The sequence below is a fragment of the Pongo abelii genome, chromosome 15, assembly GCF_028885655.2.
Source record: "Pongo abelii isolate AG06213 chromosome 15, NHGRI_mPonAbe1-v2.0_pri, whole genome shotgun sequence".
In the NCBI taxonomy this organism is placed as follows: domain Eukaryota; kingdom Metazoa; phylum Chordata; class Mammalia; order Primates; family Hominidae; genus Pongo; species Pongo abelii.
The window spans coordinates 24148957-24175697 of record NC_072000.2 but is presented as its reverse complement, the minus strand read 5'-3'; the positions used below and the strand labels follow the sequence as shown (position 1 = coordinate 24175697).

Here is a 26741-nt window from a genome sequence, read left to right as displayed (position 1 = left end):
AGTGGCTCCCTGGCCAAATTGGAACCTCTGACAGGTGTGAGAAGGGGAAACCATTCCTGCATCTCATCATTCCTGGCCTCTTGGTCCCTGGTGGGGACTATGACTCAGGTGCCAGTGGCCTGGCCATAGCTCCTTCACCAGGTGAAGGAGGGAGCGCCAACAGCTCATTTAACTGCACTAGCAAAGCACCATCATCCCTTTCCTATGACTCCAACAGTACAGGCTTAGTAACAGTCTCCTGTACCATAACTTTACATTTTTCTGTATCAGCTTATATTGCCAAAGCAACAAAAAACACTGTCCATAAAGGATTTCTTTCCACTTTTCTTCCTTGTTACAAAAGAGGTCTAGCTGCTAGATGACATTATAACTAAGGAACCCATTTTTGGCCACTTTTCCCCCACATTCTGATGGGTGAAGGGGCCAGGTTGTATTACAAAAATGAATGTTTTTTTCTTTTAATGAGTTCTTAGGCAATGGATGCCCAATTTTGTGAAATGCAGCCTAACAGGCTGCCTGGGAGGACAAAATTAACATTTTTCATATCAACCAAGATAAAATTACAATTAACATACAAAAAAGACACAAACACCAGTTGCTCCACTCAATGTCTGAGTGCCTTTGATCCATTCCATGTGGGGAGGGATGACCTCTAGCCAGCAATGTAGTGAATGGTCACTCGTGATGAAGAGGGAGCAGATGGCCACCCTTAGCTAGGCCACCAAGCTGCTGCTGGTTGGTCCGTCGGCACTCACCAAAAGCAACTGCGAGGCAGAGAGGATAGGTTCCTGGAGTCAGGCCTACTGAGCTTCAGCTAGTGATTCCTTTAGGATGCCCTCTGACACACAGGTAAATGGGACAAACAAGAACAGTAATGAGACCTCACAAGTCAGAAATCAGATTTCAGAACTGAGACGAAGAGGCCCAGGAATAGTTCACCTGGACAGTGCCTTATGGGCTCCTTCCAAGTGGGAAAGATGCCCTTGAGCCTGGCCCTTTGTATAGGTGGAGGAGGGTTAGTGGGACCTCCAAAGAGGTGACAAAACCTCTAAGAAGTCCAGCAGATCAGGATAAGGAAATGAGGATGTTGCTTGTGCTTGGGAACACACAGTAAAGATGTCTTCCGTGTCCAGAAACCATGCTTCCCCTGCAAGCAATCCTGAGCTGAAGGTTGACAGTGCCATGCTGGCAAGAAAGATTGCAGAGACTTTGGTGTATCTCCAGGTTCACCACAGTGGCAAGAAGGCGTTGAACCAGAGACAAATGCCCATGAGGAGCCTCCAGGCTAGCTCTTGTTAGAAACAAGATTTGGTGCTGCAAAAGGAATACCACTTGAATGGAAATTTTCTCAGCAAGGCAAATTTACTTCTACAGAAGGATGCAGCTTGTGCCAGTCATAATTGCAAGAGCACACTGAGTGGGGTAGGGCAGGGGTTTTTATCCCTAATGCAATTGGTTCCTACTGCTGTGTCCTTTCTCCATTGGCTGGGGTTGGAACACACAGCCTAAACTGACCCGATTGGCTAATGTTTGAAATTGAACACAGCTATCTAGGCAGGAAGGGGAAGGCTATCCCTTATGGCACAAGGCATGTCTAGGCTTGTCAGGGCATGTTAGGGTGTGGCAAGGGCGGAAAGGGATGTTTACAGCACAGGTAACTATAGAAACTAGAGAAGCAACCAGAAGAACAGGGAATTAAAACCTTTTGAAGAGGAATTTATCATCTCTGACATTCTCCACTAAATTGTAACCACAATAGATTCATTGCCTGGTGCCCAGGAAGTCAACATACCAAATAATGGTGATAGAGGCAGAGAAATAGTGTAATATTCCTAGGGCAGTCAAACAAGGGGATGGGAAGAAAACTCAAAGTTGCCTCCCTCAGAGATTTAGGGGTAGGGTTTGTAAGGGGTCTGGACCTGGGCTGAAGTGTGGGGATTTCTGATTCATAAAGAAGTGAGGGTGCAGTCATGGGGACAGGCAGATGAAGAAACTGAAATCTTTTGCTGAGCTAGTTCCTTTGTGGGGGTCTTAAGACTGGTTGGCATCAGTTGCAACACTGAAATTCAAGATCTGAAACACCTTACAAAATTCTTGGCTGGGCACGGTGGCTCATGCCTGTAATCCCAGCACTTTGGGAGGCTGAGGCGGGCGGATCACTTGAGGTCAGGAGTTCGAGACCAGCTTGACCAATATGGTGAGACTCCATCTCTACTAAAAATACAAAAATTAGCCAGGCATGGTGGCAGAAACCTGTAATCCCAGCTACTCGGGAGGCTGAGGCAGGAGAATCCCTTGAATCTGGGAGGCAGATGTTGCAGTGAGCCAAGATCGCACTACTGCACTCCAGCCTAAGGGACAGAGGGAGACTCCATCTCAAAATAAATAAATAAATAAATAAAATACTGGGAAAGGCAGAGAAACAACACAAAGCCAATATGCGAATTGCCTTCAAATGTATATCACTTTGTATATCACATTCAGCTGATATACAAAGCTAATATATTAATTGCCCTTAAATGCACTTTCCTCTTGTACTGTTTTGAACCACTGTCTGCTAACCTGTTAGTAAAAGCAACTTTTAAAGAGCTACTTACATGAGGTACTTGTGAGAACCTATTTTAGGAGACCAGAATATGCCACCACAAAGTATGCTCTGTAGCAAAATGATTATTTTTAACTGCTTATTTTGAGAAACAGGATATACAGGAAAGCTCTGAAAATAGAGTACACATTACCCTTTTGCAAGGAAAATGTGCCTTCATAAGGGAAACCTCCATGCTTACAGATGTCCCCTTCTCTGTGCCAGGAGAAAGGTGACTCTAAATCACAAGAGATCCTTCTCAGTGGAGAAGGTACTTGACTCAAATCTACATGACAAACGTTTCCCTCATTTACTATAATTTTCCTGGTCATTTCCCTGTGACTTGCTCCCCACAGGCATTTTCCTTAGCTTTAGCTGAAGATGGCATTTAAGCCCAAGTTCGAGCCACCCCTTTGAGTTACTCTCTGAGTTTCTCCCATGTATACATGAGATAAACATGTTACTACATTTCTGTTTGTTTTTCTCTGTTAATCTGGCTTTTCTTATGGGGCCCCAGCTAAGATCTTAAAAAGGTAGAAGGAAAATTTTTTTTCCTCTCCTACACTATATTTCGAAGAACATTTATCAAATGAGAAAAACAGTATTTTTTCCCCATATGTAAAATTGATCATTGATGAAGAGCTACTCGTTTGATACTAGTCTCTTCTGAGTTTGGTTTGTGGAGATTGTCATCCCCAGGTGTCTGCTCCTCCCCAGGTGCACTCAAAAATTGCAAAGTTGAGGAACTGCCTTTGGTACGTGATGACCAATCTAGATACACTGACTACTCATTGAGGCCAGAGTTCTAGGAAAAGTGTGCAGTCACCTCATGAATAATGTTGATACTTTGGTCTTTTCCTTGATTGTTTCAAGGCCAGAGCCCTATGTTTCTATGAGGCGAACATGTTTATTATCAGATAAAATCATTTGTGCTAATGTCTTCTACTTGATGTGTCATCCTTAGGAAATGTAATACCTTAGCCTGTTTAACATGCATTGACCTTCTTAGAAACATTCTTAAGGAATTAAGTCTAATAGAGACATCTGTAAGTGTGTGGTTGATGGAGGAGGTGTTCTTTTTCATCCTGGGTGTGTATAGCTTTTATACAGATGACAGCCTACTCTATTTTTGTATGAGAAATTCCCATCCCTAGCGTCAGGGACAGCAGATAATTGATGGGTTCTTACAGTGATTGTTTGTCATAATCAAAATTAAAGTACAAAACCAGTGGGTGAATGGGAAAGGAAACAATTTTCACTGAGTACCTATTATAAGCCAGAAACCATGCCACGTGTTTTATACCCAGTCAGCTCTGCCTATACCCAGAAATCTGAGTGGAACTAAGCGTGTCACACTGTTAAAATCTACAATTTCAAATCTAAGTTGTTGGAACTCTAAATTATTTGGAACCTTAAAGGAATGTGATTATGGTGCTTCAGTCATGTACCAGGCAGCTGTAACTAAGGCAAGTGTATCTTGCCTTCTCTGATTAGAGATTAAGCCTCTTTCTTACCTGCATTTGTGAAGGGGTCCAGGGAAGACTCATCCCCTCTCAACTGCTGATGTTCATTATGGATTAACTCCCCTCTTCCCTTTCTCATGCAAAGACTTCATCACTTTCACATTGTCTTTTTGTTTTGTTGTTGTTGTTTTGTTTTTGTTTGTTTGTTTTCACCACAGGGTCTGGCTTTGTCACCCAGGCTGGAGTGCAGTGGCATAATCTCGGCTCACTGCAACCTCTGCCTTCTGGGCTAAAGCCATCCTCCCTCCTCAGCCTCCTCAGTATCTGGGACTATAGGCACATGCCGCCATGCCTGGCTAATTTTTGTTTTTCTTTTGTAGAGACAGGGTTTCACCATGTTGCCCAGGCTGGTCTCAAACTCCTGAGCTCAAGCAATCCAACCATCTCGGCCTCCAGGCTTTCACACTGTCTTAAGATGGAATGTTAAATACACTCTTTAGAGTTGGAGAGAATTGAAAAACAACTATAAACAGAACAAGTCATATGGTGGGGGGACAAAACTGTAACCAATTAATTTGTTGTAACTGTTGAACCAGTCTGGTATAGAAAATGTAATCCTTTCTCACTTCTTTCTCTTTTTCCTACATAAAAAAAAACTTAACTTTTAACTTTGGAGTACTGACCCCATTTCTCTGGAATCTATGTGCCACAGAATGTCCATTCCCAGCCTTTCACTTTAGTAAACTCTTTTTTTTTTTTTTTTTTTTTGAGATGGAGACGGAGTCTTGCTCTGTCTTCCAGGCTGGAGTGCAGTGGCGTGATCTCGGCTCACTGCAACCTCTGCCTCCCAGGTTCAAGAGATTCTCCTGCCTCAGCCTCCCATAGTTAGAACTACAGGTATGCACCACCAAGCCTGGCAAATTTTTGTACTTTTAGTACAGACAGGGCCTTACCATGTTGGCCAGGCTGGTCTCGAACTCCTGACCTCAGGTGATCCACCTGTCTCAGCCTCCCAAAGTGCTGAAATTACGGGCATGAGTCACAGTTCCCAGCCCACTCTTTAAAACTGGATTTTGACCCTTTTGATTATTTCAAATTGATACCATGGTGAGTGCTTACATCACTACTTGTCTCCAGTTTAGCACATAATCATTTATATCCACATGATATACATAAACATATCACATACATTAGACACAGACACATAAAGTGCACACTAAACTCCTTGCACAGCCATAGGCAAAAATAGCCTAGATCTCCCATACCCATACCAATCACACGATACATACTCTGCACATATAACATATATAAGTGTCACATACATTAGAATAATATATTTTATTTAAGAAAAGGAGGGTCGTTCAGCTTGGATAGGTATAAAGAGTCAATATCAGGAAAAATCTTAGGTTAGTCAAGGACAGATGCCATATGAGCTGAATCTTGGAAAAAATGTGGGTGTAAATTAGGCAAATTAGGACAAAATTGTATTACAGATACAGAAACCACACAAAGATTTGGTATCAAGAAATCATGAGGTACATAAACTCTAAATAGTTGGAAAACACTGACAAATAAATGTAAGTGGGGAGTGGCAGGGGCTATTGATGGAGGCAGGGCCCACCACTTTGGAAGCACTGAATACTCTACCAATATCTGAGGATATGCATAGACTTTCTAATTGCTGATAGGTTCTATAATCCTCAGGTCTTCTATGTTATCAACATATCCATCTATGCCACAATGGAATTCAATGTAGCTGAAGCTTCTGCTCTCTGTGTACCTATTGTTGTACTTCTCCCAGTGACACTCGAGTACTTTGAGGGCACCTGGGGCCCATACATATGCATTTCTATATCGGTCGCTCCCCTTCTCATTGATGCATGCACGCTGAATTTTGAACCATAAGCTATAGATGAACACATGAGAGCTCTTGCCTTTCAGAGCCTCTTTTTCTCTCATGAGGACATCACATTTGTACTCTTTGAATTCTCGACTTGGACTTAAGTAATGAAGTTTTATGAATTCTCTCCAGTAAACGTTGTTACTATATACACACAGCCTGCAAAGGATGCAAAGCAGGGCCAAGAGTATGCCCCAAATCTTTAGAGAGGATGTCATCTCAGTCACCAGGGCCACCTGCGTGTCTACAGGGAAGAGAAAGAAAAGCATTATCCAGACAATATTCAGAATGCTGAGCTCCACCTTAAAATTCCTTTCCCTGCCAAGCAGGCACTTGGGCACTATATTCCTATTTGGTTCCCTATTAGAAGATGATGCTTCTCATTAAAGAATACAGTTTCTGGGCTGGGCACAGTGGCTTATACCCATAATCTCAGCAGTTTGGGAGGCCAAGGCAGGTGTATCACCTGAGGTCAGGAGTTCGAGAAACACCGTGGCCAACATGGTGAAACCCCATCTCTACTAAAAATACAAAAAGTAGGCTGGGCGTGGTGGCTCACGCCTGTAATCCCAGTACTTTGGGAGGCCGAGGCGGGCGGATCACAAGGTCAGGAAACCGAGACCATCCTGACTAACATGGTGAAACCCCGTCTCTACTAAAAATACAAAAAAAGCTAGCCGGGCATGGTGGCGGGTGCCTGTAGTCCCAGCTACTCGGGAGGCTGAGGCAGGAGAATGGCGTGACCCCGGGAGGCAGAGCTTCCAGCTTGGGTGACTCCGTCTCAAAAAAAAAAAAAACAAAAACAAAAAGTAGCTGGACGTGGTGGCTGTAGACCTAGCTACTCGAGAGGCTGAGGCAGGAGAATCGCTTGAACCTAGGAGGCGGAGGTTGCGGTGAGCCGAGATCACGCTTCTGCACTCCAGCCTGGGTGACAAGAGCAAAACTCCATCTCCAAAAAAAAAAAACAAAAAAAAATACAATTTCTAAGAACTAAAAATATGCTTTAGCCTGTGAGAGCCAAAAACAAATTTGGAAAATATAGATAAAGTACCTTTTGAGAATTTCAAATATCTCCTGTCTACCCTGTCTTCTACCCAATTTGAGGAGCCAATCACTGTCTAGCTCTCTTTTACCAAATAAACTCTCAGGAGATCATGTGTCCAATAGAAAAATGACATTTTAAGCGTATTGTCTGCAAAGTGGAAAAGATTGTTGCATTTTAAGGGAATGTAGAAGACGAGTAACTACTTGGGAGGTGGTTCCTGGGCAGAAGGCATTGATTCTGGAAACCACAGCCCAGGCTGAAATTGTACTTCTCTGAAAAATGATGTTTTTCCAACCTTGACTTCCTTATAACACTTTCCCCAAAGTCTGGGTGAAACATGTGATCATTATTAACTACCCACATCCCTTCTCAGAGGCCATTTCCCTAATTATTGCTATTACAAATGATCTTCATTTGTTAGAGCTTATTGACAATGCCATCATAAAAGGACATCAGTTTAGAACTGTTGCTGTAATCAATCAGGCACCAAAACTAAAACAGTCCCCCGCAGAGCTACTGTGGTCACAGCATAGGATGTATGGTCGTTTGAAAAAGTTATCTCTTTACCAGCTCTCTGTCTTCAGTTGCCATGAGGAGTATTCCTGGCCCTACTGAACCTCTAGCCTGATTCATAGCTCTGAGTATCGGTGTCCTCAGATAGGCCTAATCACAGCTCCCTACAGACCTGTGAGAGTCTAATGAGATGCAAGCATGTGAGAGCACTTCTAACGATGTCAAATGCTCACATCAGACACAGGGTTCCCCATCTGTGGAAGCCTGTCCTGGTGATAAAGGCCTACACAGCATAGAAGAGTAGGATGCAAGCAGCTTTAATGCATTGTGCTTAGGAGGACTGGCGGTGAAGGAAGGGAGGGGCAGGGAAAAGCCTGTATCAGTGGGACTGAGGCTGACCAGAATTCACGCCTTTGTTTTCCATGATTTGGATCCTTCTCCACTGTCTACTATCTAAAAGTTCAATCAGTCTCCTTACAGTGCTCCTGGCTGTCTCCTGAGCAACCTCAGCAGAGCCCTTCTTACCCTACTGGGACTCCGAATTCAGGTCACTGATTGTAGTGGGGATCAGCGTGTGGATCTGAAGAGCAGAGTCTGCGTCCTCCTCCTTTTCTCAGAGCCCTGGAAATCTGCAGCAGTGGAGAAAGGAATAGCAGGGGGAGCTGCAGCGCTCCAGCCGATTGGTAGCGGAGGTGGTGATGGGGAACAGCCTTATTATGTGAACTTGTTCCTGTATCGTTTCATCTGGAACACTTGGGTTCACTCAAACAGTAGCCTCGAGCAAAGGCTACAAACATCAAAGGCTGAGCCCTGGGCACAAAATAATTGCTAGACCCTAGGTGACCCCAGAAAGGGGTTATCTGGTGCTATCAGGAGACAACCAGAGACTTAGCTCTGCTCTCAATTCTAACAAACTTCTGGGGAAGTCCCTGGAAGGTTATGCTATGTTACATGGGAACTTCACTGAAGAAAGCCACCTTGTTTTTTTTTTGAGACGGAGTCTCGCTCTGTCGCCCAGGCTGGAGTGCAGTGGCGAGATCTCGGCTCACTGCAAGCTCCGCCTCCCGGGTTCACGCCATTCTCTTGCCTCAGCTTCCTGAGTAGCTGGGACTATAGGCGCCCGTCACCACGCCCAGCTAATTTTTTGTATTTTTAGTAGAGACGGGGTTTCACCGTGTTAGCCAGGATGGTCTCGATCTCCTGACCTCGTGATCTGCCTGCCTCAGCCTCCCAAAGTGCTGGGATTACAGGTGTGAGTCACCGTGCCCGGCCTTTTGCCTTTTTTTTTTTTTTTTTTTTTTTTGACAGGGTCTTGCTCTGTCGGCCAGGCTGGAGTGCAGTCGCACAAACACTGCTCCCTGCAGTCTCAACCTGCCAGGCTCAAGCAATCTTCCCACCTCAGCCTCTTGAGTAGCTGGGACTATAGGCATGCAATACCACGCCTGGCTAGTTTTTTGTATTAATTTTTGTAGAGACAGGGTTTCACCATGTTGGCCACGTTGTTCTTGAACTCCTGAGCCTAGCTAAGCCTCAACACATCAGCCTCTGAAAGTGCTGGGATTACAGGCACTAGCCACTTGGTCAGGACAGAAAATCACTTTTAATATTGTGAATTGTGAGACCTTCATTGAGAGGTGAAAGAATATCTAGTGAAAACAGTGGCCAAATAGCTATGAATGATTAGGTAGCCAGTATCTGAAATTTCTCTACTCAGTTTTTTAATTATAACCTTTAGCTGTTTGGTGACACTGTACTGCTTACTATTAAAATGTCACATAGCCTAGCCACAGTTTCTACTATGCTACTATATGTAACATCTTTGCTACTATACGTAACATGCTGGCTAAGTTGTTTTTCAGGACCTCAAGATTCAGTCCTGAACTCAGCTCAAACTGACAAGACTACAGCTTCTTCAACTGAGTTTGTGCAAGTGTTCAATGGTTACTTTTAACATCACAGCCTGAATTTTCCACCATCTTTTCCATGCCAACTCCCCACAAATTGGCAAATGTGACCAATACTGGTTCATCAACACTCGTCAAAGTTACGATTTATGAATAAAGTAAGGCTCTTGCAAATCTTTTCTAACAACACCTCCAAAGGCTGCTCCTAGCCAAACCACTTTAGTTGATTTTCTCACTTGGGCCACCTTATTGTTGGAATGACAGCAGGTTCAGTTTATATCCAGAACTTATCTTCAAACCCCCGCTCCTGTGAAGCAGTCCTTGAGTAATAGGAAATCATGTGCTGATAGACTGGATGGATGGGAGATAGTCTTAGAGCAGGTTCTGTGCATCCTTCTACTCTCTAGGTCTTTGGGGGACAGGGGAGAGCAAAATGGGAACAATTCTGGGCCTCTGAATTTGGATAATTTGAGAGGCAATTCTGAGGGAAAATCAGTTGTTTGTCATGTGCCCACACATCCAGAGCTCTTTCCAACAAATGTGCATTGTCTATTGAAGACTTAAATTCAATGTGACTCAATGAATGTAGAGAGAGGTGGGAGAGAGAAGCCACCTGAGCCAATGTATGAGCCAGTGTTTCTCAAAATACTTGATATTCCACTTTTAATATGGAAAAAAAATATCATGGACTCCAAGCATATATCCATGAACTCTCCTATGAGCTAAGCCCAAAGTCCTAAAGCTTTTTGGATATAAAGCCAATTAGGAAGAAATCTAAACTAAACTGGGGAAAAGTATTTTGTTATATTTACAGAAATTAGCCACTACCAATGCAGCCCAGGAAGGTAACCCAACCAGTGTTTCTGGAAACCACTTAATGGGTCTACTTCCTAGAATTGTCTACCAGCTTCTGTAACAGAAGCTCCTTGGGCAGTGACTTTTGATTTCGGTTTTTAAGGAGGTATTCCCCTTTAAATATAAATTTTAAATCACTTGAAAATTATGTTCATCCTTTATTGTCTTTGATTTTAATTATTTTCTGTTAATTCCTTGATATGTCCTTTTATTATTATTATTATTATTATTTTTGGAATGGAGTTTTACTCATCGCCCAGGCATGATCTCAGGTCACTGGAACCTCTGCCTCCTGGGTTCAAGTGATTCTCTTGCCTCAGCCTCCTGCGTAGCTGGGATTACAGGCGCCCACCAACACATCCGGGTAATTTTGTATTTTTAGTAGAAACAGGGTTTCGCCATGTTGGCCAGACTGGTCCCAAACTCCTGACCTCAGGTGATCCACCCACCTTGGCCTCTCAAAGTGCTGGGATTAAAGGCATGAGCCACTGCACCAAGCCAATATTTCTTTTGTTAGCCACTATTCAATTCTTAAATGTTTGTGAACTACTGTTTCACAAAACCATAAAAGTGACTTAGGTTCCTCATTCAGGGGATGACAATGTCTATAGGTGTCTTAATCTGTGATCCACGGGCTTCCAAGGGCTCCATGGATGGAATTCATAGGATCAATGCAGTAGTGCAGTGCAGAAAATTACATCTCTGTTTTCACTCACCCATATTGAAATGTAGGGGCTGGGCATAGTGGCTCACACCTGTAATCCCAATACTTTAGAAGGTCAAAGTGGGAGGACCACTTGAGCTCACGAGTTTGAGACAAGCCTGTGCAACTGAGGGAGAAACCCTATCCCTACAGAAAATTAAAACAATTAGTTGGGTGTGGTGGCACATGCCTGTAGTCCCACCTACTTGGGAGGCTGAGGTGGGAGGATCACTTGAGGCCAGGAGTTCAAAACCAGCCTGGACAACATAATGATAACCTGACTCTACCAAAAAAAAAAAAAAAGAAAAATTTTTAAGGCCAGTAGTGGTAGCACGTGCCTGTAACCTCAGCTACTTGGGAAACGGAGGCAGGAAGATTGCTTGAGCTTAGAAGTTTAAGGCTGGAGTGAGCTATGATAGCACCAGCCTGGGTGGCTGAGTGAGACCCTGTCTCTCAAAAACAAAACAAAACAAACAAAACAGAAACTAAAAAAACCCCCAAAACCCCTAACTCCATACTCCTTGAGACACAGATGAGAAGATGAATGTAGGCATCAGGCCACACACCTATCGTGGTTACACGAGGATTCCCTTGGAGAGAGATAGTGGCAGCTGTATTTTCACAATGCTCTGCTTTAGTCAGTTGAGAGAAGTCCAGATAAGATTTCTTACACGAGGACCAGCAAGATCTATTGAGTACAAAGACTGGAGGAAATCAGACAACAAAAACTGAATACCTCCTCATACCTCTTCTCTCAGGTGGTATTGTTTAAGACTCAGCAGTGTGGTTCCCTCATATACTTTGACTGGGACTGGGACTGCAGACTTAGCACTCTCTGGTTTCCCATCTGCCCAGGCATCAGTACCCACTTCTTGTAGGAATTCTTCAGGGATGAGAGAGAGATTCTGAGCCTGTTGCTGCAACAATGCAGCTTGCAAGATACAGGCTTGATCTGGGGACACTGTAATATTCACCCATCCTGGGGAAAAGGTAACTTTTGCATTCAGTTCAGTCAAGAGATGTTGTCCCAAGAAATGGATAAGGTATTCAGGCATATATAAGAAGCGATGCTTTAGGCAGGTCTGTTATAGTTGGAAATCTAGGGGTTGCAGGAGTGGTTCTTTTAGGGTCTCCTCTAAAACTGCCTTCACTTTCATAGTTTCAGAAGACAATTTGAACAAGTGTGTGTTTAATACTGAGTAGGTGGCACTGGTATCTACTAGAAAGGCTAAAAGTTGATTTCTCAGCATCATAATGTCCCAGGGCTCCACGTGGGAAATATGGAGGGTACTAGCTGGGTCAGAGGCTGCCCTCGGGCCCCATCATTTTTGATCCTTGTTACAGAAGTTCTCAGCCCCAGATCCCTCAGATATTTCAGGCATTTGGTGAATTGGAAGTTGATTTTCCCATTATTGGCCCCTTTGTGGTTTGGTCAGTCTTTTTTCCAATGGCCTTCCTGTCTGTAGTTGGCACATGCATTTCAATAAGTAGGGTGTTCCTAATTATAGGAAGCCTGGGTCCAAGGGGGTCCTAACTTATGTGGGGCTCCTGTGGTGGGTTCGCGCCATGGTCCGAGGGTTCCTTAAGCAGCTGCTAGCAAGGTGGCTTGCTGCTACGTGTTTTATAGTTCTGTTTGTTTCAGACCAGGTCTGTGCTGGTGAACACCCTTGTTTCTACCATTTGAGACAAAGATATGTCCAGTGCCCCTTCAACTTGTCACAAATTTCACTGGATGTCGGGGACACTCTGGCTAATAAATGTCATGTTTATCATCTTTAAATTTTCTGAGGCCTTTGGACCAATATCAGTGTATTCCTTGAACACTTCAAAATGTATTCCAGAAAACTTGAAAGGCTTTCATTGGGCTTATGCCTTACTTCCTGAACTTTCTTAAGGCTCATCTGCTTTGGCATGCCCTTTCAGAGTCCAGGTTTGAACCTTGGTCCAGGTAGGATTATGGGATATAGGATATAGAAGAAAACAATATAGAAGAGAACAAATTTTCCATTGGCTTTGGATCATCTCAATAGGTAGCAATACTATTTTTCAAATTTAATAAATCAGAAATAGAGAATGGAGAGTGTACCCAAATGAGCCCCATGGGTTGCCCTGTGTCAGCGCCATCACCCCCTGTAGGTAATTATTGAAGAGAAAATCGTCCTGCTGGAGCTAAAGTAGTTCCCTGGCCAAATTAGGTCCTCTGACAGGTGTGAGAAGAGGAGGCCATTCCTGCATCTCATCATTCCTGGCCTCTTGGTCAAGTGCCGGTGGCCTGGCCATAGCTCCTTCACCAGGTGAAGGAGGGAGAGCTCATTTAATTGAACTAGCAAAGTGTCATCATCCCTTTGATTTTAATTATTTTCTGTTAATTCCTTGATAGGTCCCTTTCCTATGATTCCAACAGTACAGGCTTAGTAACATTCTCCTGTACTATAACTTTACATTTTTCTGTATCAGCTTATATTGCCAAAGCAACACAAAACACTGTCCATAAGGGATTTCTTTCCACTTTCTTTAAACATCTCGCCATTCCTGACCTCTTGGTCAAGTGCCAGTGGCCTGGCCATAGCTCCTTTACCAGGTGAAGGAGGGAGAGCCAACAGCAGTCAGCCGAGATTGTACCACTGCATTCCAGCCTCAGTGACAGAGCGATACTCTGTTTAAAACAAACAAACAAACAAATAAAACAAAACAAAAAAACAGATTTCAGAACTGAAACCCAAAGAGCCCAGGAATAGTTCCACTGTACAGTGCCCTATGTGCTCCTTCCAATTGGTAAAAATGTCCTTGAGCAGGGCCCTTTGTGAAGGAGAAACAACAGGACCTCCAAAGAGGTGACAAGACCTCTAAGAAGGCCACCAGATCAGGAAAAGGAAAAGAGGATGTTGGAACACTTACCAGAGATGTTTTCCCGTTCTGGAAACCATTTCTCCCCTGCAAGTGAGCCTGAGCTGAAAGTTGGCAGTGCCATACTGGCAAGAAAGACTCCAGATACTTTGGTGAATCTCCAGGTTTGCCACAGCAGCAAGAGAGCATTGAACCATGGACAAATGCCCATGAGGAGCCTCCAGGCTAGCTCTCCACTAAACTTTAACCATAATAGATTCCTTGCCTTATGCCCAGCAAGTCAACTTACTGAGATAATGGTGATAGCAGCAGAGAAATAGTGTAATATTTTTATGACAGTCAGACAAGGAGATGGGAGGAAAAGTCAAATCCACCTCTCCAAGAGGTTTAGGGTAGGGTTTGTGAGGGATCTGGACAGCAGTTGAAGTGTAGGGATTTTTGATTCTTGAGAAGTGAGGAGTGCAGTCTTGGGACAGGGAGATGCCAAAGGTGCATTCTTCTGAGCCAGTTGCATGGTGGGGGTCTTCAGACTGGTTGGTGTCAGCCTTTCCACTAGAGTTCAGAATCTGAAATGCCTGAAGCAATTATTGAGCAAAAAAGACCCATGATTCTTGTTTGTGAGTTTCTACCTATAGGAACAATGCGGAAGCAGGTGGTCAGCATGCTACGTGACTCTTGGTCAGTTAGCAGCTGCAGGGAAGCTGCTCAAAGTGGACCAGCATGCAATGATTAATGTGTAACTGTAATTCTTCCTACTTTGATGAGCTGTTAATCCTTTTAGTGCATCATTATCATTAGAGAACTGCAAATTAACACAATAGATGTAATAATACTACACATCTATTAGAATGGCTGAAATGCAATACAAACTGACATCACCAAAGCTGGTGAGGATGCAGAGCAACACAAATACTAACTGACGGGACTTTGTATCTGGGGCATATTTTAGGGTGCCATATATTTATGTCCTACAAAAGAAGGTCCAGTTAGCCTAGCTTGGATCTCATGACAATTGCTTGGCTTAGTAGAAGGGACTGCAAGCCTTAGTGGACAGCCTCACCTATAAGGTCCACAAAAGAGGAAGATAGGTCCCTAAGGAAATTAATATGCAGCTATCCAAATAAGGGATGGATATCAGGAAAGCTAGAGCTTCTAAAGCTCTGATATTTATCCCTGATTTGGGTAGCTGCATATTCATTCATTTCTGTATCAGCTTCACATTCCACTAATATACAAACCTAATATGCTAATTGCCCTTAAATGCACTTTCCTCCTATACTGTTTTGAATTACCATCTGCTTACCCTTTAGTAAAAGCAACTTTTAAAGAGCTACTTACATGAGAAATTTGTGAGAATCTACTATAGGAGATCAGAATATGCCACCACAAGGTATGCTCTGTAACGTATAGATTATTTTGGACTGCTTATTTTGAGAAACAGTATACACAAGACAAGCTCTGAAAATAAGAGTATGCATTGGCCTTTTGTAAGGGTAATGTGCATTCATAAGGGAAACCTCCATTCTGATGGATGTCTCCTTCTCTGTGCCAGATAGAGAAAGGTGACTCTAAATCACAAGAGACCCTTCTCAGTGGAGAAGATACTGACTTAAATCTGTATGACCAAACTTTCCCTCATTTACTATACTTTTCCTGGTCATCTCCCTATGACTTGCTCCCCATGTGCATTTTCCTTTGCTTTAACTGAAGATGCCATTTAGCCATCTAAATAGCTGAAGATGGCATTCTAGCCACCTCTTTGAGTTACTGAGTTTCTCTCATGTATACATGAGATACACATGTTACCACATTCTGTTTGTTTTTCTTTTGTTAATCTGACTTTTCCTATAGGGGCCCCAGCTAACGTCATAAAAGGTTCCTCTCTTACACTATATTTTGAAGAGCATTTATCAAATGAGAAAAATAATTGGTATTTTTCCCCATATGTAAATTGACCATTGAGGAGGAGCTACTGTTTTGTTTTGTTTTTGTTTTTTTTTTTTGAGACAGGGTCTCACTCTGTCACCAGGCTGGAGTGCAATGGCACAATCTCGGCTCACTGCAATCTCTGCCTCCCAAGTTCAAGCGATTATTCTGCCTCAGCCTCCCGAGTAGCTGGGACTACAGACACATGTCGCCATGCCCGGCTAATTTTTGTATTTTTGTAGAGATGAGGTTTCACCATGTTGGCCAGCATGCTCTCAATCTCTTGACCTTGTGATCCGCCTGCCTCGGCCTCCCAAAGTGCTAGGATTACAGGCGTGAGCCACTACGCCTGGCCTTGCTACTGGTTTGATACTAGTCTCTTCTGAGTTTGGTTCGTAGAGATTGTCATCCCCAGGTGTCTGCTCTTCCCCAGGTGCACTCGAAAATTGCAAAGTTGAGGAACTGCCTTTGGTACATGATGACCAATCTAGATACACTGACTCCTCATTGAGGCCAGAGTTCTAAAAAAGTGTGCAGTCACCTCATAAATAATGTTGATACTTTGGTCTTTTCTCTAATTTTTTCAAGGCCAGAGCCATTCAACATTGCAGGAGGCTGAAGAACACAAGGTACTTTAATGTTTAGCACTTTTCCTCCCCATACTGGACCTAGGCAAAATTATATGAAGCAAGCATTTCTTACTTTGTATCTCTCTCCTACAATTAGCAAACAGAATTTCACATAGTCCTACCTGCCTGTGAATCCAACATTTCTTTCTCCTATTTCGTTTCTCATTTATTCCATGAACAAAATTTAGGTCTTAAGTCCATTGTTGAGGATCATTGTATTTTAAAGTCCTCCAACCTCCTCCACCCTATGTTTCTGCCAAGCGAACATGATTATTATCAGATAAAATCATTTGTGTTAATATCTTCTACTTGATGTGTCATCCTTAGGAAATGTAATGCCTTAGCCCATCCAACATGCATTGAACTTCTTAGAAACATTCTTAAGGAATTGAGTCTAGTAGAGATATCTGTGAGTGTGTGGTTGATAGAGGAGGTGTTCTTTCTCATCCCGCGTGTGTATAGCTTACATGCAGATGACAGCCTACTGTAGTTTTGCATTAGAAATCCTTGGCATGTACGAGGTCCCCAGTTCACTCTCTGGCACCTCCACCAGTTTTGGGCTGGGTGTGGTGGCTCACACCTGTAACCCCAGGACTTTGGGAAGGCGAGGCGGGCAGATCACTATCACTTGAGGTCAGGAGTTCGAGACCAGCCTGGCAAACATGGCGAAATCCCATCTCTACTAAAAATACAAAAAAATTAGTGGGGCATGGTGGTGCGCACCTGCAATCCTGAGTTACTCGGAGGCTAAGGTAGGAGAATCGCTTGAACCCAGGAGGCAGAGGTTGCAGTGAGCCAAGATTGTGCCATTGCACTCCAGCCTGGGCAACAAGGGCTAAACTCTGTCTCAAAAAAAAAAAAAGAAAAGAAAAGAAAAGAAAAGAAAGAAATCCGCATCTCTAGGCCAGGCCTGGTGGCTCACGCCTATAATCCTAGCACTTTGGGAGGCCAAGGCAGGCGGATTCCCTGAGCTCAGGAGTTTGAGATCAGCCTCGGCAACACGGCGAAACCCTGTCTCTACTAAAAATACAAAAAATTAGCCAGGCATGGTGGCTCACCATGGTGGCTCACGCCTATAATCCCAGAGGCTGAAGCAGGAGAATCACTTGAACCCAGCAGGTGGAGATTACAGTGAGCTGAAATCATGCCACTGCACTCCAGCATGGGTGACAGAGTGAGACTCTGTCTCAAAAAAATAAATAAATAAAAAAATAAAAGAAATCCCCATCTCTAGAGTCAGGGACAGAAATGGTTGATGGGCACTTGTTATGTTTGTTTGTCAAAGTCAAAATTGAAGTAGAAAACCAAAGAGTAATATGAGAAAGGAAAGAATTTTTGCTGAGCGACTACCATAAGCCAGGAAGCGTGCCACGTGTTTTATACCCAGTCAGTTCTGCCTTTACCCAAGAATCTGAGTGGAACTAAGCATGTTACCACCGTGAAAGCAGTTCACTCAAAATCTAAGCTGTTGGAACTCTATATTATTTTGAACCTTAAAATGTGATGATGGGCCGAGCGTGGTGGCTTGGCCTGTGATCCTAGCACTTTGGGAGGCCAAGGCGGGAAAGTCACCTGAGGTCGGGAGTCCGAGACCAGCCTGGTCAACATGGTGAAACCCAGTCTCCACTAAAAATACAAAAATTAGCTGGGCATGGTGATGCTCTCCTGTAATTCCAGCTACTCGGGAAGCTGTGGCAGGAGAATTGCTTGAAACCCGGAGGCGGAGGTTGCAGTGAGCCAAGATCTGGCCACTGCACTCCAGCCTGGGTGACAGAGTGAGACTCTGTCTCAAAGAAAAAAAAAATGTGATGATGGGGCCTGAGTCACATATTAGGCAGCTGTAACCAAGGCAGGTATACCTTGGTTTCTCTGATTAGAGATTAAGACCCTTTCTTACCTGCATTGTTGTGTGAAATGTAAAATGACTGAAGCGGGTCAGGGAAGACTCATTCCCACTCCATGGCTGATCTTCATCATGGATGAACTCACCTCTTCTGTTTTTTATGTAAAGACTTCATTGCTATCACATTGTCTTGAGATAGGATGTTAAATACACTCTTTTAAAATTGGAACAGAAATGAAGCACAGCTATGAATAAATGAAAACAAGTCGTGGGGTTGGGGATAAATCTGTAACTAATTAATTTGTTGTAACTCTTGAACCAGCCTGGTATAGAAAATATTGTAATCCTTTTTAATTTCTTTGTCTTTTTCCTACATAAGCAAAAACTTAACTTTCTCTGGAGTCTGTGTGTCACAGAGTGGCCATTCCCGTCTTTTCACTTTAATAAAATCATTAAAACTGGATTATGACCTTTTTGATTATATCAAATTGTCAACACAATCAGTGTCTACATCACAGTTTGTCTCCAGCTTAGCCTATAATCATTTACATCCTCATGATATACACAAACATATCACATGCACAGACACAGCCACATAAAATACACCCTAAACTCCTTGCACAGCATAAGTCATAGGCAAACATAGCCTAGATCTCACACACCCATACCAATTACATGATACTTACTTTACACACATCATATGTAGAATGTCACACATATTGGGATAATACAATTTATTTAGGGAAAGGAAGATCATCCACCTTGGGTAGGTTTAGAGTGAATATCAGGAAAAATCTTGGTCAGTAAAGATCAGATGCATTACGAGCTGAATCTTGACAAACATGTAGGAGTACATTAGGTAAATGAAGACAAAAGTGTATTCCAGGCAGAGAAACAACACAGGCAAGTTATGGTATCAAGAAATCATGCGATTCATAATTCTAAGTTTTGGAAAACACTGACGCATAAGTGCAAGTGGGGAGTGTCGGGGCTATTGATGGAGGTAGGGGAAGCACTGAATACCAACCCCTGAGGATGTTCATAGACCTTCTAGTTGCTGATAGGCTCCACCATCCTCAGGTCTCCTATGCTATCAACATACCCATCCTTGCCACAGTGGAATTCAATGTAGTTGAAGATCTCTGTGTAGCTATTGTTGTACTTCTCCCACTGACACTTGAGTACTTTGAGGGCACCCTGGGCCCATACATAGGCATTTCTATATCGGTTATTCTCATTTCAATAATGCATCTACACTCCATTTTGTGCCATAAGCTATAGATGGACATATGAGAGCTCTTGTGTTTCAGAGATTCTTTTTCTCTCATGAGGACATCACATTTGTACTCTTCAAAATCTCAGCTTGGATCTAAATAGCACAGGGTCATGAATTCTCTCCAGGAAATGTCCTTGCTGTGTACAAGTAGCCTGCAAAGAATGCAAAGCAGGGCCAAGGGACTGCCCCAGATCTTCAGAGAGGATGCCATTTCAGTCACCAGGGACACCTGTGTGTCCACAGGGAAAAGAAAGAAAAGCATCATGTAGACAGTGTCCAGAGAGCTGACCTTTATCTTAAAGTTGTGTTTCCTGCCAATGCAAGCACTCAGCACAATTTTACTATTTGGTTCCCTGATTAGAAGATAATTCTCGTAAGAGAATAAAGTTTCTAAGAACTAAAAATATGCTTCATCTTATGTGAGCCAAACACAAAGTTGGAAAAAAATAGATAAAATTCATTTTGAGAATTTCAAACATCTCCTGTCTACTCTGTCATCCACCCAATCCGCAGTGGGTAGAATCACCCCATCACCCTCCAGCTGGCTTCTTTTCACCAGATCAACTCTCAGGAAGTCATGCGTGCAATAGAAAATGGCATTTTAAGCTTTTTGTCTGCGAAGTGGAAAGGGCTGTAACTGTTTTTTGCACATTAAATATTAAAGTTTATTAAAAATTGCTCATATTGAAAAACAAAGACATCAGTTATACCCACTCCGCGAACACACAACACATACACAATCCAGACACAATTATGTTATTAGTGTCAGCTCAAAATTATTAAGCAAATACTGAAATGTAGATAAGTTCCAGAAAACAGCAAGCAGAGGCTAGAAAACATTTATAAAGCTCTTAGTTGTCATGGCAACAGATAAACTCTGGTATCTGAAGTTGTAGAAATCAGAAGTTGAACATTTGTGTGACATTACTTTTCTCTGGTTTTTCAAGGGATAAGAGGGAAACTTTTCCAATTAAGTTGTTCCAGGGCCTTCTTGAATTTAACAGATGGCTGTTGCAAAGACATTAATTGAGGTTGTAGGACAAGGGATCCGTGGATATCTCCGTTCCCAAAAAAAGTGAGCAGATCTAAAGGCAGAGACTGACTTCCAGGTTAGGCAGCCTGCAGAGCTGGTGCTGATCCATCCTCCTCTATCATGTCCCCCATGAGAGCCATAAACACATGGATGCTGAAGGCAATGCTGTTTTTTGATTCCTGTTTTCATGCATTGCTCACAAGCTGCAGATGCATGCCATGGGCACTGTTGCCTGCCCTGCCCCTCTCCTTGCTCTCCAGGGCTGTGCCTTTGCTAATGTACCAGTCAGGATGCTTTTTCTTCCTTTCTTCCTGTCTGGGTCTTCCTCAGCATCTTCTGAGTAATGAGGCTGCTGCTGGGCGGCTCCAGAGACTCCATTTCGGTTCCATCTGGCTGGGGAGGTCTCACAATCATGGCAGACGGCAAAGAGAAGAAAGTTACATCTTATGTGGATGACAGCAGGCAAAAAGAGCAGGGCTGTCACATTTTAGAGGAGTGTAGAAGACGAGTGACTACTAGGCAAGTGGTTCTTAGGCAGGAAGGCTTTGATTCTCTAAAATCACAGCCCAGGCTACAATTACACTGACTCTACAAAATGATGCTTCTCCAATATCTTGACGTCCTTATAACACTTCTCCCAAAGCCTGGGTGGAACATATGATTACTCCTAACTACCCGTATTCCTTCTCAGGGGCCATTCCCCTAATTATCACTATGACAAATGATCTTCATTTGTCAGAGCTGCTTATTGACGATGCCATCATAAAAGGACACCAGTTTAGATATATAGCTGTAATCAATTAGGCAAAAAGACTAAAAGAGTCCCTACCCGAGCTACTGTGGTCACAGCCTAGGATGTATGGTTGTTTGAAAAAGTTACCTCTTTAAACCAGCTCTCTGTCCTCATTTGCCATGAGGAGTGTTCCTGGCCCTACTGAACCTCTAACCTGATTCACAGCTCTGAGCTTCGGTGTCTTCACCGATGTAGGGCCTAATAACAGCTCCCTACAGACCTGTGAGAGTCTAATGAGATGCATGTATGTGAGAGCACTTCTAACGATGTCAAATGCCCATATCAGACACAGAACAAAGGGTCGGTACTTCCTGTCTGTGGAACCCTGTCCTGGTGATAAAGACCTACACAGGATAGGAGATAGGATGCAAGCAGCTTTAATGCATTGTGGTTGAGGTGACTGGGGGTGAAGGAAGGGAGGGGCAGGGAAAAGCTTGTATTGGTGGGAATGAGGCTGACTGGAATTCAGGCCTTAGTTTTCCGTGATTTGGATCCTCCATTATTTGCTATCTAAAAGCTCAATCAGGCTGGGGGCTCACACCTGTAATCCCTTCACTTTGGGAGGCTGAGGCAGGTGGATCACTTGAGGTCAGGAGTTCGAGACCAGCTTGGCCAAGATAGCAAAACCCCGTCTCTACTAAAAATACAAAAAAATTAGCCTGGCATGGTGGTGTGTGCCTGTAACCCCAGCTACTCAGGAGGCTGAGGCAAGAGAGTCACTTGAACTCGGGAGGCGAAGGTTGTAGTGAGCCAAGATAGTGCCACTGCACTCCAGCCTGGGTGACAAAGCAAGACTCCATCTCAAAAAATTAATACTAGGCCAGGCGTGGTGGCTCACGCCTGTAATCCCAGCACTTGGGAGGCCAAGGTGGGTGGATCACTTGAGGTCAGGAGTTTGAGACCAGCCTGACCGACATGATGAAACCCCATCTCTACTAAAAATACAAAATTAGTTGGGCGTGGTGGTGTGCGCCTGTAATCCCAGCTACTTGGGAGGCTGAGGCAGGAGAATTGCTTGAACCTGGGAGGTGGAGGTTGCAGTGAGCCGAGATTGTGCCACTGCACTCCAGCCTGGGCAACAAGGGCAAAACTCCGTCTAAAAAAAAAAAAAGAAAAAAAATACTAATAAATAAATAAAAATAAAAGTTCAATCAACCTCCTTCCAGTGCTCCTGGTCATCCCCCGAGGGTCCTCAGCAGAGCAGTTCTTACCCTACTCAGACTCTGAGTTCAGGTCAGTGGTTATAGTGAAGAACCCAGTGAAAATGCTCAAACGTCCTTTTCGGATTCAATCAGGACACTACGTACAAGTCTTGACTATGTTACAATTAAAAGTAAGAGTGAAAGGAGTGACTTTGAAAAGGAAAAGTGATGGTGTCTGGGACACAACTGGGGGATAAATGTGTCAATAGAATATGGGCAGAGGGTATAGAGACAGGAATAGAAAATAAATTCCACCACAAGTGAAATAATGTGTCCAGCAAGGATTACTTCTTTTAATTACTCTAGGAAAACACACTCTGTTACTCTATTCTCACACAACGCTTCTGACACCAGATGCACGGGTTTTTTCCACATCCAGCAATTCTCCAACTCTCCAAACATTAGCTTGGTGCCCTAAAATTTAACCCAATTCTGACTTTTCCACTTGGAGTTAGCGTTAGATCTCACAAGTTAAGAGCTCAGTCCCGTAAGATGCCGCCTACTTTAGATGCCACTGGCAAGTCTGGGCCTCCAGTACTTCTGACCAACCAGCTATAAATTGGAGCTTCCAACCACGCCTTCCTTAGATTTGATAATTTGCTACAATGGCTCATAGAACCCAGCAAATCACCTTATTTACATTTATCAGTTTATTATCATGAGCACAACTCATGAACAGCCAGAAAGGGTGCATAGGGCTAGGTATGGGAGGGGAAAGGTGTGGAGCTTCTTTGGCCTCCGGGCATGCCACAATCCCAACGCCTCTATGTATTCAGCAATCTGGAAGCTCCTCAGGTTGTATGTCTGAGAGTTTTTATGGAGCTTGATCTCCAGTACCTGCCCCCTTTCTGAATGTCAGTAGGTTGGCTGAAAGTGTCAACCTTCTAATCCCTGGTCTTTCTGTGGCCAGCCCCCTCCTGAGGTCATGTAGGGGCCCCGCCTTAAGTTACCTCATTAGCATAATCTCAGGCATGGTCAAAGGGGCTTATTATGAAAAACAAGATACTCCTACTTAAGCCGAAATAGCCTGCTTCAAAGATGAATAGCCTCACCGTTTGCTTTGTTCAATATTTAACCATATACTTGCTTAAGAGATCCAGGGGGCAATCTTGAAATAAACCAAGTATGAAATTGAGATTGTAGAGTCCTCCTTCTCAGAAAAATCACTGAGTAGTTAATCCATAACCTGGCTGCAGTCATGGTGATGCCAGCCAGACCTCCAGGTGGTTCATTACTGAAGACAGTCATCAGAATGAGACATACAGCCCTGCATCCTGCACCACTCCTGCTCATAGTTTCCATGCCTCCTTTTCCTTTAAAATCCCTTTGGCTACCCTAAACATTTGACATAGTCTTTGAGGCACTAGTCCACCACCTCCTCAGGTTGCCATCTCTTGAATAAACCTGCTTTTCCTTCCACCAACCCTTGTGTCTTGAGTTTTGCTTTCAAGTGGTGAGCAGCTGAACCTGAGTTTTGTAGGATACAGTAAATTCCTCTTCAAAGTTTAGCCTGTTAACTTCCTTTAAAATTCAAGAGGGAGAAAAATTGTTAAGTACAATGAGCTCTGAGGTCCTCTTCAAAGAACCAATATGTCAGTATGTTCAGCTTCCATGTTCTTTGTTCTCCATCTTAAAGTTTAACATCCTCGTTCTTTACACCTCCTTGCCTCTAGTTTCAGTAAACAACCCCCTCCTAGCCTCTATCACCTGTTCTGTCCTTAGGCATCCTTAGTCACCTGTTCTGTAACTGTCCTTCCCTCTGAAACTCGTCACCCCGCCACGCCGGCTGGTACCCTCGCTCTCTTTAAAATAGCCAGTCGGAATTAGCTTAGACTGTGAGGTCCAACCCTAGCCAATAGGGGAAAGACACAGCAGTAGGGAGTAGCTGCGGGGTTAGAAATAAGACCCCCTCCCCCTTCCCCTTCCCCTTCCTCTTCCTCTTCCCCTCCCTTGCCCAGTGTGCTCTCACCATTGCTCCATCCGTGAGATGCCCCCTTCTATAGAAGTAAATCGGTTTGCTGTGAAAACTTGTCTGAGTGCTATTTTCAACCTGTGTCACCGAGCATTTACTTCCAACAAATTTGGGGGCCCGCCCGGGATCCCATTCTCCTCTGGGGAAAAGTCTCTCTGATCACCTCTCGTGAGGAGACGCGTCCCGCTGCCTCAGTGCGGCGGCCAGGGGTAAGGATTCGAGACCCACCCGGCGTGCAGAATAAACCCGGACTCTCAGCAAAGCGGGAAGAAAAGGCCTACAAATAAATACCACGGCAAACAGGTAACTCTGTGCACAGACCAAGATAAGAAAAGCTGCGGGGGCGGTGAAGTATTTCCTTGGTGGTGGTGACCAAGATAAAAAAAGCCGTGGGGGTGGTGAAGTATTTCTTGGTTGGGACACATCAAGGTAAGAAATGCTGCAGGGGCAGTGAAGTATTTCCTTGGTGGTCGGGACATCCTGGAGGTTGAAAGTGTGTGGCTGAGATACACAATTGAGTGCAGAGTGAGTGCAGAGTCCAGATCTGGTTCTGCATCGACCTCATACAGCTTAAAGGTGGCTTGCCCATCGTGGGGTTTATACCGACCCGCTCTAATAGGAGAGATTGAGCCCCACAGACTCGCTAGGTTGTGAGAAATCTCTGGTAAGAGAGATTGAGCCCTGCAGACTCAGGGAAAAACACTTTCTCCAGGATGGCAAATACAGCAAGTAAGACAAAAGATAGGAAAGATCATGATCATGATAATATCCCCTGTGGTAGTCCCCTAGGCCTAATGTTAGAATATTGGAAGGGTAATGGAAGGACCCAACACAAGAAAATGAAAAAAACAGGGCTGTTTTATTTGGACTAAAGTACCTTCCTCTCCCCCAACCAGCTGCCACCCCAGACTCTTCCCTAAACCTAAAAAAGGAGCTTAAACCACTCTTAGATGACCCTTATGGAGTGACAGATCAAATTAATCAGTTTTAGGACCCCAGTTATATACTTGGGCTCAGTTAATGTCTATCTTAGGCATCTTATTCTCAGGAGAAAAAAGGAGCATGATACACAGGGCCGCCATGACCATTTGGGAACATGAACACCCTCCCAGTCAGAATGTCCCAGCGACTGAACAAAATTCCCAGCCTAGGTTCCTTAATGGGATAACAACAATACAGCCCATTGAGGAAATATGAAAGACCTTAGGGAGATGGTAATAAAAGGAATTCGAGAATCACTGCCCTGTGCCCATAATCTTACCAAGGCCTTTAATATAAAACAGAGAAAAGATGAGGGACCAATAGAATTTTTAGAAAGGCTTAAAGAGCAAATGAGAAAATACGCTGGCCTAGAATCAGATGACACTCTTGGGCAGGGAATGTTTAGAACTTCATTTCGTCACTAAGAGTTGGCCAGATATTAACAAGAAATTACAAAAGATAGAGAACTGGAAAGATAGACCTATAGAAGAGCTTCTGAGAGAAACCCAATAAGTATATGTAAGAAGAGATGAAGAAAAACAAAAGCAGAAGGCGAAAATTCTGCTATCCACCATACAACAAAGTACCCAGGGGGCCAGAACCTATAAAGAACCCACTCTCCAGGCAATATAAAGGGTACGAAAGAGTAAAGCCAGGAGACTCAAAGGTAGAGAGAAAAAAAAATCTTAGAAGAGACAAGTGAAATATAAAAAACCATCAGCTAGTATCAAATTTATATTAATTCTGGAAACAGGGACAAATCTATTAGGAAGAGATTTAACACTAAAATTAGGCTTAGGCCTCCAGATCAATCATGGAAAATTCCTCCCCTCCCTAAACTTGCTCACCACCAGACAAAGAATACATTCATCCCGAGGTATGGTCAAAAGACGGGAATTGAAAGTTACAGATTCCTCCGATTCATGTTAAATTAGAAACCCCTGGGGAAGTAGTAAAGAGAAAGCAATACTCTACTCCTTTAAAAGCCAGGGTAAATTTAAAACCTCTGATTGAAGGTCTTCTCCATGACGGGCTTCTTCAATCCTATATGGCTTCCTGTAACACTCCAATATTGCCTGTAAAAAGGCAGATGGCTCATACTGGTTAGGGCAAGACCTTAGAGCTATTAATCAGATACTCCAAACTACACACTCTGTTGTTGCCAATCCTAATACTACTATCAGTAGGATCCCATACAGCCACCAGTGGTTTACAGTAGCAGATTTATTTATTTATTTATTTGTTATTATCATTATTATACTTTAAGTTTTA

General features: G+C 43.5%; 1 protein-coding gene and 1 pseudogene across 1 annotated transcript; both read right to left on the bottom strand.

Moving 5' to 3' along the window:
- Positions 1-5366: 5366 nt before the first annotated feature.
- Positions 5367-8136, bottom strand: LOC134759954 (epididymal secretory protein E3-alpha). Its single transcript, XM_063715317.1, has 2 exons — positions 8031-8136; positions 5367-6191 (listed from the first exon to the last, which is right to left on the bottom strand). Exon 2 carries the CDS (start codon positions 6163-6165, stop codon positions 5722-5724), a length of 444 nt encoding a protein of 147 aa, XP_063571387.1. The 5' UTR covers positions 6166-6191; positions 8031-8136; the 3' UTR covers positions 5367-5721.
- An 11126-nt stretch (positions 8137-19262) lies between these two features.
- Positions 19263-19699, bottom strand: LOC134759953 (epididymal secretory protein E3-alpha-like; annotated as a pseudogene).
- Between the last annotated feature and the right edge of the window lie 7042 nt (positions 19700-26741).